A 14,502-nucleotide genomic window follows, 5' to 3' on the forward strand; every position below is an offset into this window, starting at 1 on the left:
ACACGAAACGATATCAAATCACTAAACTGTCGGTATAAATACACATCATCCCTAATCAACAAACCTACACATACTAACACCTCCTCCAGCCCCAGCATTCCCCTGCACACCCTCCACCCTCACCACCACCAAAATGTCCACCCCACCACCCAACCCCCCCTCCCCAATAATCCACATAACAACCGTCCACGCCGAAGGCGAAATCGGCGACGTAATAACCTCCGGCATCCCCGACCCCATCCACCTCCCCACCATGTACGCCAAACTCCAATACTTCCTCCACAACGCAGACCACTACCGGCAACGCCTCATGCAAGAGCCACTCGGCCGCGTCTCACAATGCATGAACCTGCTGCTCGCCCCCTGCGACCCCTCCGCTCATGCCGGTTTCCTCATTCTGGAGAGCGACGAGTATGCGCCTATGAGCGGGAGTAATACTATTTGCGTTACCACTGTGTTGTTGGAGAGCGGGTTGCTGGAGATGGAAGAACCGGTTAGTAGGGTGGTGTTGGATACGGCGGCGGGGGTTGTGAGGGTTAAGGCGGAGTGTGAAGGGGGGAAGGTGAGGAGTGTGGAGTTTGATAATGTTCCTGCTTTTGTTCAGGAGTTGGGGTTGAAAGTTGATGTTGAGGGGTTGGGGGTGGTGGAGGTGGATGTTGCGTGGGGTGGTATGTATTTCGTGCTTGTGGATGTGGAGAAATTGGGGGCGGGGATTGGGGTGGAGAATAGGCATGGGAGGCGGCTTGTGGAATTGGGGCAGAGGATTTTTAAGGAGGTGAAAAAGGTTTATGAGCCGGTTCATCCGGCGAATGGGCTGATTAGGGGAGTTAGTGCGATTGAGTTTACGGGGCCGGTGGTGGAGGAGGAAGATGGCAGTTTGGTGAGTGTTAATACGGTGGTGGTGAGCCCGGGTAGGTTCGATAGGAGTCCATGTGGGACGGGGACTTCAGCGAGGATGGCGGTGTTGCATGCGAAGGGGTTGTTGGGGGTTGGGCAGAGGTTTACTCATAGGAGTATTGTTGGAACGCAGTTTCAGTGTAGTATTTTGGGTACGACAAAAGTTGGGGATCACGAGGCGATTCTACCGAGGGTTAAAGGGAGGGCGTGGATTACGGGGTACAGGCAGGTTTTGGTGGATAATGGGGATCCTTTTCCAGTGGGGTTTAGGGTTGGGGATGTTTGGGGGATGGAGGAGTGAGATGTGAATGGGGAGATGGAGTGTGAGGAGATGATCAGTGGCACTGATGAGTGGCACTAATGAGCAGATTGGAAGATTGATGTAGGGAATTGGATGAGAGTGTGAGCAGCTACATTCCTGGATGTCGATGATATTAACTATGAGTACTGTGGTTCCATTTCTAGTGAGGATGGGGGAAGGGAAGCAATGGATGCACCCACAGTGTTTCTCTCTTGATGAGGTGGCGACAGTGCTAGAGAGTATCGCGTAGTCAACTCGTTTTAACTTTACTATTCGCAGACGGAGGAGAGATATGACTAGATTCTTCACAGTCCAGATTTTAACAGAATGTATACTGTGACTCTCAGACTATATGGCGTTGCAGAGTCGCATATAGCGATGAACCTTTGTTGCGAATGGACTGCATTCAAGCATATGCGCCTCAGTAAAAGGAAAACCTCTCCCGCCTGCCTCTCAAGAAACTGAATGTGCTCTTCGCCCAATCTTGTCATGATTATGCGCCCGGGGAAGCCGACCCCCAGCCCCGTTCCGTAACAGGCACATTTGTCAAGCGCTAGCATACACTTCGGATCTTCGGACCATCTTGAAGCCCTCCGCGGATTCTGAAGACACGAGAAGCAGCAGCAGTAACCGCTCATCTCTCAAAATCGCGGGGCATCCTCTTCCCTCCCACAACCACCCACCCCCTCAACGAAAGCTGCATCAGCGTCCCAAGCCTCGCGCACGCAAAACCAGCGGTGAGAAAGGACCAACACTTCTCCATGTGCCTCGCAATTCCCGTGCTACGCCTTTTCCCAGGATGCCCTCGCTAACATGTACCAACGTTGAGAAACGGGACCGAGGCGAGAGGATGCGAAAAAGCAATTCCCACCCACACACTCCACACACCAACTTCCTTTCTCGGACTGGGGACACCCCCGCCACACCACAAACTTGCCTTTCTCACCGCTGTGTGGATCGATGGTACTGCGAGGCTAGAATTTAGGTTACCGGATGTGCAGTTTACATGGGTGGTCATCGAGCTGAGCCAAGGGCCGGTTTGGTGGTGTTGGGGGGGTTTGATTGGGATATACGTTTTGCGGGGTGAATTGCTGTGGCGAAGTAGTACCTAGATAGCTGAGAACGCGCCCCGGCTTCTCGCTAGCAAGTACGGGTACCATGGGAATGCGCGTCTTATGACAGCTACCAATGCCGCGGGACTGTCATTGAGAGGAGGGGAAGATTAAAGGTATTAGCGTTGACAATTCTTCTCATCGAATGATCACATAGTACGTGTCCTGGCAGTTGATTGGAGCGCGCAGAAACACCCCGGTACCATGGCGGTACATGGCGAGATCATCATGAAGTCCTTCGTTGTGCATCGGTGTCACCGATGAGATACGTGGCTCTTGTTGGTTTACTCTGCTTCACGTATCTTGGTTCAGGGTTGAAGTTTACTCGCATTAGTTAAACCTTAACGATATGCTTGAAGAATGGAGTCGTGTGGCGCACGGTCTCGCCTTGGACGTACATGATGGTAAACGGTGCACCCGCTGTAGCTTGTCGGATTGGGCTTAGCATACGGTATGGAGCGGCTGATGCATCGCATACCTTGATACATGTACATTGTAAGGTATCCTCGCAAGAGAATGCTCGCCCTGTTGCATGCATGTACAGATACATGCGCGGTGTCATCACTATCATGTACACTACGGCTGGTATGGCATTCAATGGATCTGCTGGCTTCTTGCCTCAATAGTCGTGCTATTCTGATTGACGGAAAGCTAGGAGATATCGCGGTTGAGGGTCGGCCTATCGTGAGCCCGGGCTGCAGCGAGTCTTTCTATGCTTATCTGTACGCTATGCTGCTTTGCGACGACCGTATTGCTGTGAAACTACTGTTTCTCGTGACGGATGTTCATGTCGTGCTGTATCTGATGCAGTGCCATTTCTACCACCGCCATCAGAGCATTGTCGCAGTGCTACCGATGCTGCTGTACTTTTCGTATACTGAAATACGAATGATAGTGCAGACATGCCACTAAAGCGAGCCTTGATAATTGGCACATTGGTTAGATTTGGGGCGTAGTGCTATAGAGTGGCTTTCTGAGGTTGGTAACTAGCCACATACTCGATGTATACTATTCGACTCAAGCACTGCAATACGACTGAGAATACGTGCAACCATATCCTTCCAACGTTGAAGACGTTACGTAGAGTGCTTCTAAAGCCTGTTGTGGAAGTGTGGCAGAAGCATTGATCGACCGAAGTTGGTCACCCGCTCTGAAACCTGGAAATGAAGCTGCACAAACGATATCAGCCACCGAGGAGACGAATATTGATTTCTACCAGATGCACCTCAATCATCTTCCAGCCATGTTCCTTGATGTCGGTGGTATTGTCTGAGCACAGTCATGAACGAGATAGCGAGTGATGTGCCCCGTTAGCATACCTTTCGTTTGGAAGTGCAGTAATTTTACTGAGCAAACGGTATGTTTTGAACAGACTGTACCATTCGATGAAAAGTTAGGCACATTCGCCATGCTAGTCGATGAAGTCAATGATTTGACAGTTCTGAAGGTTGACACTCAGGCGTGGTGGGTGCTCACTGACAGGTTTGACGGCTACGTCTTGGGCGACTGACATCTCCTGTTCTGCAATTTCCTCTCAATCTGGTACGAGACGTTGAACATCATATTGTCACGCGCGCTGGACTGATCAGCTGATCTTCGTCCTCCATATTGGTCTCACAGCCACTCAAACCCCACGCTTATGATACCTACGTTCTCGCCAAGTCCGACATCGCCTCTTATTGTTCCTCGGCTGGAGCAATACAACTCTGCATCAAGCCCGTCCAAGGCCCGTTCCGACCGGCCTCCTGCATCGAATGCAGGTCTACCTAGAAGGAACACGACACCCTGGCTCCATTATTCCCAGAAGCCCGTTGTCTGCATGCGCATGCTCTTCCGGAAAGCTGCTGTGAGCATATGCACACGTTTTCATATGCAGACAGGGCGCCCTGGCTCCCGAGATTCTCATCTTTTACTCGCACCCGAACGGTCCATTAGAGCACAATAGCAAGCGCTGTACGACTGCGCTTGTATTTGCTACATGGAGTCGGAATTGCAGGGAGGCTGAACCAGGTTTGCGGGAGGCGTTCCCTATATGGCAGTATTGAAGACACATCGGCTCGGGAGTGGCAATAGCCATGGACGAAAAAAACTAGACCTACGAGAACGGCATCGGCAAGCCGAACAGTCGGGATAGTCCACCGAACATGAGGTGGACAAATGGCCATCTACGATGCAGGGGAAGATGCATACAGACGGACATGTCCGAGACCACAGTTTCTCTGTAAAAGTATGGAGAGCCGAGGGCCGGGGGTGAAGCGCCCATGACACTGTGTAACCTAGAAGAATGGATGTGGTTGCAGGATGCATTGGAACCCATGGTCGAGCTATCCTCGTATTGTGACTGAGATGCCGCAGGTTTGTGAGCTAGGTACAAGAACCCGACCAATGGTAGAGCAGGCGCTCGTATGTATGGCGGTCTCGAAGAGGACGTGTTCCACTCTATCCGCCTGTCAAGTCTTCATTTCGCCTAAGCACCAACAATCTGACAGGATACAGGTGGAGGTTACTTACCTGTCAAAGTGAGACATGCATCAAGACAATACGAGCAGTTACGTACCAACAGAGATGAAGGCGTGGTATCTGAGGTTGATGCACCATGGGGCGTGTGTCGCGTACTCACGGCGAGTACCACATCCGCCGCCCGGCTTTCCCATTTTCTTCGATGGCTCCGCGTTTAAGGTTCAAGTGCTGTGACGAGTATGCAGACAAAGTCTTCCGCCACCATACAAGCCCTGCATCTGCTCTGAGAATTCTCCGAAGAGCACCGCAGAACGATATTGCAGGCGGCACTTGCGATTCGATGCAGGATGAAAGGCCGCCCAATTTAGCGAGCTGGTTTATGCCGTGTAACTTTGCGTATGTTTCAGACCACACGTTCGCAGCGCGTGAGTGGGGATACACAGTCATGTGTCTGGGGACGGGTACACACATTGCATATGCAATGTCCCAAGAAAGATCTCAGGGTAGAATGTGTGGATTAGATCTTGCAGTGCTGGGATCGGGATGTATGATGATGAAAGTGGTCGGCTCCGCGGATGCCGTCATGATGGAGCGGACCTGTAATGGTGTTTTGCTCTCTTCCAAGGCGTTTTGTGTGCTTGCTGTGAGGAGCATGCATCTGTGGCCTCTCAATAGCCATTCGTCTCGCCGTGGCGACCAATGTGCAGCGTTCTGGCCGAGAATGCGACGTATGTTTGAGTTTCCGTCAGGCCCACCGACGAGTTTTGCAAAGCCGCGTCAATTTTGGAAGCTGCCTGACCCGCTTGAATTCGCGTTCGTGTTCTCAAGACCTCTCTTTCGCATAGATTTAACCGTAGTACGCACGACTCAGATGCCTGGCCACTGAGACAGGCGAGACAGGCCAGCTCATCAACAAGACATAGAGTTTGCCAAAGTCGGCGAGAGCTACATCGACTGACTCGAATTACCATGTTCAGGTACTCCATGGGTAACAAAAGAGGGTCCCGGTGAGACGGTAAGCTGCTTCCGGAAGATTTCAACCGAGCGAGGCAGGGGGTGCGAGCTGAGGACCGGCATCTTGACGAGAGCAGCGGGAGTGCCCCTCGGCCCTCGCAGGGGCTTCCGCGGTCCTGGTCCAGACAGCAATGCGCGCTGGAAGCGGCCTTTGCGGCCATCTGCGAACGCGGGCCAACGTCAAAAAACAACCACAGTGACATAGGTAGAGAACCGAGACCGTGCGAATTGCACACGTTGTACCACGTGTCGAGATGAGGACGTTGAGAGAGTGGAGGCGAGAGGGTCGAGTTGGAGGTTGGGCGCGAGGCAGCGAGTTGTGCGCTAGCAGTGACATAGCCGCTGGCAAGCACGACCTTGCTGCTGTCGAGACGTCGACCAACAGTTTGCCCTCCCCACGCTTCGTAGACGTACCCTCAAGTTTCTGACCTTGCAAGCAGCCGCATTGATTTGAAACGCATCCTTGAGCCCAATCAGTGCCATCACGCCATGTTCCGTCCATCGAGAATCGATGCCTCGGTCTCTTCAGGTGATAGGCATCCCACCCCACGGCCGGTTCCAACTCCCACTCCAATCCACATCAGCATCGCACCCCTATCCATGTGCTCGCCCAATGCGATGAACTTTCCTATCATGAGGCCTCACCAAGGCAAGCCCAATTTTCGCACAGTGTTGGCGGGCCTACGTCATGGCATCTTGAATTCTGGACCTGCGTAGACACACGGATCGACAATTAGGAGAGTGAAGATCGTACCCGATTTGCGGATATAACCCCACACTCGGATTCAGGTGTCAAGCGTCTGTAGCCAGGCAGCGCCGACAAGTGAGGCTTCGGGCATTTCAAGCTTAGTCGCACCGTGTTTAACGTCATTTGCGACTCATCAAGACGGCGAAGTTACGTACCCTGATCGTTCCAGACAATGGCCAATATCATTTGCCTTCGTGAAAGAGTCTGAGGAAGCCTTGGAATCCGGCGCATAGCAGCCCAAAGGTGGTGCTATTGGTCGCTTAGCGATCCGTCCTACATCCTCTTCAGAACGCCTGCATACATCTGGCTTTGGAAACCTGGTCTGCGATCTGGGGGCGGCGGAAGCGCGGGATGTACATCTCTTGACCTGCCCAATTGCGCTTTATCCTCCCACTGTTGAGCCGCGGAGAAGCTCTGCGCAAGATGCGATTGGTCGGTAGGGTTGCTATCAGCCTCGCTGAGGACATGGAGAGGTGGTCGGGTTTGCGACGAGGAGACTGACTGGAAAATTGGGCCAGAAAAACTGTTCATGAATCTTGAGTGTATCACTGCGGTCCACTATGGGGCCTTTGGCCTTGTGCAAGCTTGCAGGCGCTGCGCGGCGCATTACCTAGGCAGCTTGCAACCCACTTACTCGCGCCAGTGCGTAGTTTGTCGGCAATCGGCGGCAGTGAGCCGTAGCTCAGAAACGTCAGTTCCTATCTTGCACTCTACAGGCATGGACAGCCCAGCTAAAATTTAAGGTGCGTTTGGGCGTGTAGCTAATGCAATTACACCACCCGCATGTCAAGCTACTGAGCCTTCAGGCGCAAATCTAAGCGAAGGTTGTTGCAAGCAGAACTGCGGTGAATGGGTTGGGCAGTCGCCTTGCATGTTGCATGACCAGCGAGCCAGTCGCATACCATCCAGCCGTTCAACAGCGGTTGAGCGGTGAGTCATGGTGCACCACGCTGCATTCTGTTCATGTTTGAGGGAAACCGAGAACGATAATAGTGACTGGGTAGATGATTGTTCTTTGTGTCATAATGCTATTCTATTCGTACAAAAATGCGCGCCGGGGTATGGCAACGACAATAAAAACCTTTTGCGACCGATTGCCAAACAAACGTACATGAAATGAGGATACATGAGGTGCTGAACGCCAAACATGATGGGCATACATGAAAATGCATAACAGACATTACTGATGCAGCGTGACTATACCATGACGCCTGTGTAAACGAAGGAGATGAAAGAGAAGATGCGAATGTACCCTTCGCTGCGCTAGCTTGGGTACCTATCACCCGTGACCCAGATGCCCGCAAGGTTTCAGCGCCGATATCCAAGAACTCCCACTAATTCGACCGAAGTTTTCTGAAGTGTTCAAGCGTGATCAGTACATCATCCGTTCTGGGAAGACCTTGTCGTCGTAGCCATTGCCTTGGGGCTGATGGTAACCGTTGTGCATCGGCGCACTGAAGTCGTATGCGCTGTCTGCCCTCTGGATTGGAATAGTGTCAGACGACATCGAAGAGCAGCGGCTGCTACGATCGCTGCTGTGTTGGTGGAAAGAGCTGGCGTAGCCTCGGGACATGGAAGCCATTGGCATGGAGGCGTAGGAGGAAGGGTATGAGGAGGCAGAGGCTGACATGGCGGAGATGCGCCTATCCTTGCCACGACCTTTGATGCCCTTGTTGGAGTTCTTGTATAGCGACGCAAAGTACTCCCAAAGCTCCTTGTCCTCTTGAGAAACGTAATCTCCTGGGTTGATGGTGGCAAACTTGGTGGTAAGATATCTAAGAGTAGCGGCGTGGAACTTGTTTTGATGCGACTAGAGTCGGTCAGTGATGTTGTAGAGGCGCATGATGCGTTGAACTAACCTTGAGGTTGCCTAGTTGGGTGAACTGCTTGCCGCAGTCGTCGAGTTTGCAGCTGAAAGGCTTGATCTGTTGGTGGACGATCTTGTGCGCGCGCACGTTTCCTCGTTGAGCAAATGTCTTGCCACAGATGTCGCAGCTGTACGGTCGCTCTCCAGTGTGTCGCCTCTCGTGTGTCTTGAGGTTACCCAGTTGCGAGAAAGATTGACCACAGCCAGGTGCTTTGCAAGGGAATGGCTTGTCGCCAGTGTGGGCGCGAATGTGGATCTCAAGATGTGTCTTTTGGTAAAAGCTCTTGTTGCAGTTGGGGACGGTGCACTGGTAACGCTTCCTCGGCTTCTGAGCAGTCTTCACTACGTCGTCCTGTTTCCTGGTTAGCGATGTCGGCTTGGGTGTCTCAAAGGAAGACCACATACCTTCTGCTCTGGTTCTTGGGGCGGGTTTGTCTGTTTCGCCTGGATAGCCCTCATGAGAGTGTCCACATCTGTGGCGAAGTTCACGCCGCTGCCTTCAGTAGGCTCTGAGGTTGATCGCTTGCAGTCGGATGTGAATGACTGATCAGCGTACATGTGGCTATGGCCTGAATGCGCTGGCGATGTACCCTCAGACTTGACGTTGTGGTTGAAAACATGTCGGACATCTGGCAGGGTAGGAAGCGTCTGGACGTCATGGGAAGAAGCGTATGAAACGGGATGGGGCATCGCGGGCGGGTAGTATGAAGGCTGCTGCATGTTGTATGCGTTGACTGAACTGGGGTCGTATGCGAATGCTCCTGCTTGGTATGGGACCGAGGTAGGGAGGGCGTTGCTTTGGTAGATGGGCATGCTGATGTCCATGTGGTTTGATGTGGGTTGGTAGTCGCGAGAGACGGGGGCGTTGGTGACATTCCTGGACTGGTCGTAGGGAGGCATGATGTTGGTCAGATGCATGTTGGGGATATGCATAGATTGTTCCCGTCGATCTTGCCAGATTCCAATGTTATGAGATGCAACGACAGTAGCCATTGTAGATAAGAAGGCTGATGCCACGGGATGGGCAGATGGGATGCAAGTGCGGGCTGGGCCGAGAGTTGTCGGGAATAGGTCTATCAAGTGTAGAAGAAGACAAAGTGGTGGAGATAGAGGATCAGATGACGTGGGAGTGTTGTGGACTTGCTCGATCGATCTGACTGTGGTATGGGGGAGCGTTTGGGGCTTTACATATGAATGGGCCAACTCGATATACTACGACTCTGAGCATCCCGCGAAGCAAGGATGGCGTTTGTTGTGGATCAAGCCGAAGGGACTAGGGTTAGGAGCGAGCATGGTTGCAAGAAGGACAAGGAATATCGCTCTCGCATGCAGCCAAGAATTACTGGGGTGGTGGTTTAGTGGAAGGCTAGCCAGCAGAGAATGATGGATGTACGGGGCACAGCAGCCGACCAGGATGCAGTCTCAAGGCGGAACCGGGGTATGGGCCCCAGGTGTGAACGGACGCATGGCTTCGCCGTCTCATGTGCAGTGTGGGGGTTCCATAGGACAGGACACTCAAGCCACACCCCATCGGGCGATACATTGATGACCACCGACAGTCAACCGTGCGGGCCACCCAAGAAGTCAATGTTGAGGCTCTGTCAACGTGAAGGGTCAATTGTGAACCTCTGCTTCGACGGCCCGTGGTGGATGACGCGGAATTCAGGACTCATCATGCAACATGCATGACTTCAAAATGACCAAATGAGGCGGATAGCCCTTTGCGCAATTGCTTGACGAGGTACGAGTTCTCGTCTGGGCCAGGCCGGAATCCCAGTGAGGATCCTCGCATGCGGGCTTATCGTGGCTGGCAATTTCTTGGGTCGTCGGCGTAGTGTGAAGCGCGACTCCTTGTCTTCCGTACCTACACACGTGGGTGCAGATACGCGCTATTGCGTCCGATAATCGACGGCGGCGTGGCGGACGACGCTTCTTCCCGGGGCGTTGACGGGCCATGATGAAGCCCTCTCGCCAATCATCGGTGTTTCCACACACTCTCATTACCTCCACCTACGAATGGAACGTCTCAAACCCGAAGTGCCTTAGGTAATAAATGGCGGCGCCCGGACGCAGCACTGGTTAGATTTTGACGTGCCCTAGTCTGTATGGGAGACCCAGCCTGTCATCGGGGAAGCAGACGGGTATGCCGCCCCACTTCGGCTTTGTTTCAAGGCTTATGAGGTCGAGCATGGTGGTGGTCGGAGCTGAAAACAGTCGCAATTGCGATGCAGATGTGGTTGTCGACTTCGATGGTGTTTTTTATGATCGACGCGCTGGAATAGCATCACGGTTCTCACAGGGTCTCCGCCGGCGAAGGAGCGGAGAGCTCAAGGTCACGTGTGTCGCATGCTAAGCCAAACGCGGTACTAGCCCCCAAATAACTGCTCACGCGATTACGGCAATCTTGCAGTAAGACATTCATCCCACTCGACCGGTTACTTGGAACCTTCCCAAAGTATTGGGTCCCTTCATCTTGTATCCTCTCAGCTACATTGCTCCGTCCTCAATCTTGCCAAAGGTACCCATAATCCCGCCTACCTAGGCAGGTGTATATTTGCTATTGACGCCCCTGCGTTACGGGCGATCACATTTATTGTTACCCGCCACAGCCTGTGGCCCAACAATGAGTTCAGGACTCTCGTGGCGTCCCGGTCGCCGACGTCTCTAGAGTGACGCTACGTGCTACTAATGTACGGCACGCGCTTCCCGATGTATGCACAGTCTCTATTGCGCCATTAGACCTGCCACCAACGGCTTTCAGTACTACGATCTCTCCTACCCCAAGCCAAAACGCCATCTGTGGATTTTAACTTCAAACGACGCGCCCGGATCTTTAAGCGGGTCAGGTTTCCCGTATCGACCAGACTAATATGTCTGATCTGAGATAGCCCGATTGACGACCGTTTGCTCTCGATGTATTTGAAATCACCAGCCAATGCTGATACGAGATCAAACAGCTGCAGGGGCATCAGATCGTGTTCTTGATCTACATGCTAAGCAGCGGCGTAGGCGACTACGGGATTTCAACATACCGAGATGGCATGGCCGCCCTTCCGTCCCTCCGCTCCTCCTTGACAGCACTGGCCAGCTGTCAGTTGGTTCCTTTCAGGGTATCCCTACTGTGCGAGCAGAGCTGAATGCTTGATGGCAGCGGTCGGCCTGTACCTCTCCTAGACAAGCGCACTAATCTTCCATCCCTCGGACTTGGTGATCGACCCAGATAGGTTGACATTAAGATGCAAGCAATCTGTGTGGCATATGTCTGTGCATGGGTGTAGCAATCGCGTTGCAGGTCTTCACCGGATCACCCGCGCGGGCCCTTACGGCATTTCGACTAGAGCGCGATTGCTTCAACCTCGCATACTGGGACAGAAAGATCCGAAGGCCAGGGTTTCGTTGAGCCGCGTGGCTCGAGAGTGACTGTCCGTCCTTGGGTTAAAGCGCTTGGTGCTGGTCAGTGAGCTTTGGAGGGGTTGCAATACGAAGAAGTTCTTCTTCCGAAATCGTGGACCTGCAGTAGCCTCAAACAAGTGCTGGACACCATCATGGGACAGCAAATTTCGCTCTTTCGTCTCCAAACGATGACGGACCACCATTGAGTGCTCCAGTGCAAGAACACATGCGTTTACCGAGACGTGTAAGGAGCATGCAATCTCTGTCTTTCTTCGAGCGGCTTCTGTTAGAATACGAGGTACGGCCAAGAACCCAATCTTTTGCCCACGAACAACAAGCCGAACCACTTATTCTTCAATCGTGGCCATGTATATCTCAAGGCAACCTATCATTCGCGCTACCCATCCGCGGTCGGCTCGTCGATACTTTGATGACAGACGTTGGCTATGCGGACGGCAGCGGCGGCGGCGCACGGAACCAGCGGCAGCAATCCGCGGTCCTTGTTCGGTGATACTGGGCTGTGATCGCCGTATAATCGTCTGTCTGTGTTAGTGTCCGCTTCACGAGAGGTCGAATCCTTAGTGAAGCGAGTGGTTCGTCTGAACCTTATGCTAGCCAAATGACGGCATGCATGCGCGTGTTGCTAACCGAGCACAGATCCTGGGCCCGCGGGCCAAAGACGCACAGTTCGTCCTGTCAGACCCACCTTGGTTAGGCGTACAGGTCAGCCGCGAATGTCAATAACCAAACGGATAGGCCCGATCGCTTCCCCGGGGCCGCTGATGTGTTTCATCAACCATGTTCCCTGCCATCGCCATCTGATCGTGTTCAACATCGCCGTACAGCTACAGCTTCCTGTACAATCCCCTGAATGCTTCCACATGGCTTGGTACTCGCGTAGCTACACCGCATTGTATGCGGGTGTGGGAGACACCACCCTCCACGAAATCCAGGGCTCACTGTTGATCACATTTTGAGAGGCCTCCAAGCTGCCGCTTAACGGTGTGCCTAGCTCACAGACTACTCCTTCGAAACCTTGATCGTTAACAGACCGACAAGCATCGCTACCGGCGCTTCACCCTTAAGCTGCCCTTCAGTATCATTGTCCCGGTACCAACCGTAGCTGGAAGGTACTTTAGAGGTCCACTGAGTACCACTCATTGGATCATCTTGGATGAAAACTTCGCGGTTCATTTTAGACAGCCGTTCTACGTTAGCATTTTGCTCCGGCATGTACCATGCGGTGTTCAAATAGGCTGATCTCATAGAACTACTCATCGGTACTCCAATCACCGCTCACTCTAAACAATCTGCGACATTGCGGCACTCTCCCTTGAAGCAATGCCAACGATGCACTTGAGCTTGACCGCCAGACATCTTAAAGTTGTTGACTGGGTGCTACTGCACTTTACAATCTTGGAGACCGGTCAAAACCTCAAACCCCATGTGCAGTAGTCGCAATCATGTTGCAGCATTGTGTGCTTGACCAACACTCACCGCAACTACGAAGGCATGTCTGGCAGGGGAACGAGGCGTAGGATGCTCGTAAAACAGCAGCGGCTAATAGCGATGGCAAGGCGCATGCCAAACTCGGTAGTAGCATCCAGCAATGCCGATGCAATGCAGGCGCCAAAGCTAACCATGGAAAGGCACATAAGCCGGTCTGATATACACCGACAGCGATTGAATCCTATGCACCGTTAGCAGTGAATATCCTGCTCTTGGGCCCTCAACATGTTACATCACGCTGCGATACCTGGAATAACCCGGCAGAGACCCTCACCGTAGGGAACTGCCACCGGCATACCTTTGCTTCGAGCACTCACACCTCTCACGCAGATCTGCTGTATCTCGCCACTTGGATCGCCTTCCAGAAAACATCGATCTTGATGATCAAACACACTATATCTCAGTGGCGTCGCCTTCAGATCGTGCATCGCTCGCCTTCTGAGACAAGTGAGATGGCAAGCGATTGCACAGTGTCGCCAACTCAACACCAACCTCTTCGCGGAATCTCGAAATAGCGGTAAATCGGTCTAGAAGAGTCTGGTACGCTACAAGCTTACGTGCATCCGAAGATGGTAGCGCAATGATGCTTAACGTCGGATGTTTTCAGTAACCTAGTGGACGATCACTACGTACAAGATGCATATCACTATATGGTGTCATCTTGTTTCTGGGCAAACCTTGGGTAATGCTGCATAGTAAGCGCAGCATCTCAAGAAGCTCAACCTCCGGCCACGATGTGATGGTATGTAGTGGTGTGAAGCTCGAGTCAGTTTCCCTGCCCGTTCGTATCGGAGTCTTCATCAGATCTGATGCGCCTTCTTCGCCCCTGCGCCCGGGGAGGGGAATCTGCATTTAGAACCATGCACTCATGCATCACCGACTACACGCTAGTTAGCTTGGCATGAAAGGCCGGATTCTGAGGGTATAACCGGAAAGCGATGATGACACTATGGAATTGGACCGACAAGGGGGCGCATGAACTTCCAGGATCGCTTGATTGAAACTAACTCGTTTTATCGCGACCTGCAGGATCTGAGAACCCGATAGCGATGTACCTGAGCGTTCCGCAACAGCGGGTCGATGAAATGGCGTCAGCGAGCGATCGAGTCGTGTCTGTGGACATGAGATAACATGTCTGAAGCGTGAAGCTGCTGCTGCTGCTGCTGCTGCCGCGGCTGACGACTTGTAATTATTCTGAAAT

At 52.7% G+C, this 14,502-nt stretch overlaps 2 protein-coding genes across 2 annotated transcripts; one reads left to right on the top strand and one right to left on the bottom strand.

Moving 5' to 3' along the window:
- Nucleotides 1–133: 133 nt before the first annotated feature.
- Nucleotides 134–498, top strand: J4E87_005267 (uncharacterized protein; the record flags this gene model as incomplete). Its single annotated transcript, XM_049376882.1, has 2 exons — nt 134–431; nt 467–498. 2 exons carry the CDS (start codon nt 134–136, stop codon nt 496–498), a joined length of 330 nt encoding a protein of 109 aa, XP_049233107.1.
- Nucleotides 499–7,904: 7,406 nt separating this feature from the next.
- On the bottom strand, nt 7,905–9,392 carry J4E87_005268 (uncharacterized protein; the record flags this gene model as incomplete). Its single annotated transcript, XM_049376883.1, has 3 exons — nt 7,905–8,342; nt 8,392–8,751; nt 8,805–9,392. The coding sequence occupies 3 exons, from the start codon at nt 9,390–9,392 to the stop codon at nt 7,905–7,907; spliced, it is 1,386 nt and encodes a 461-aa protein (XP_049233108.1).
- Nucleotides 9,393–14,502: the final 5,110 nt, after the last annotated feature.

Source organism: Alternaria ethzedia (genome assembly GCF_023757985.1).
Source record: "Alternaria ethzedia strain BMP 0044 chromosome Unknown scaffold_11, whole genome shotgun sequence".
NCBI classification, from domain to species: Eukaryota; Fungi; Ascomycota; class Dothideomycetes; order Pleosporales; family Pleosporaceae; genus Alternaria; species Alternaria ethzedia.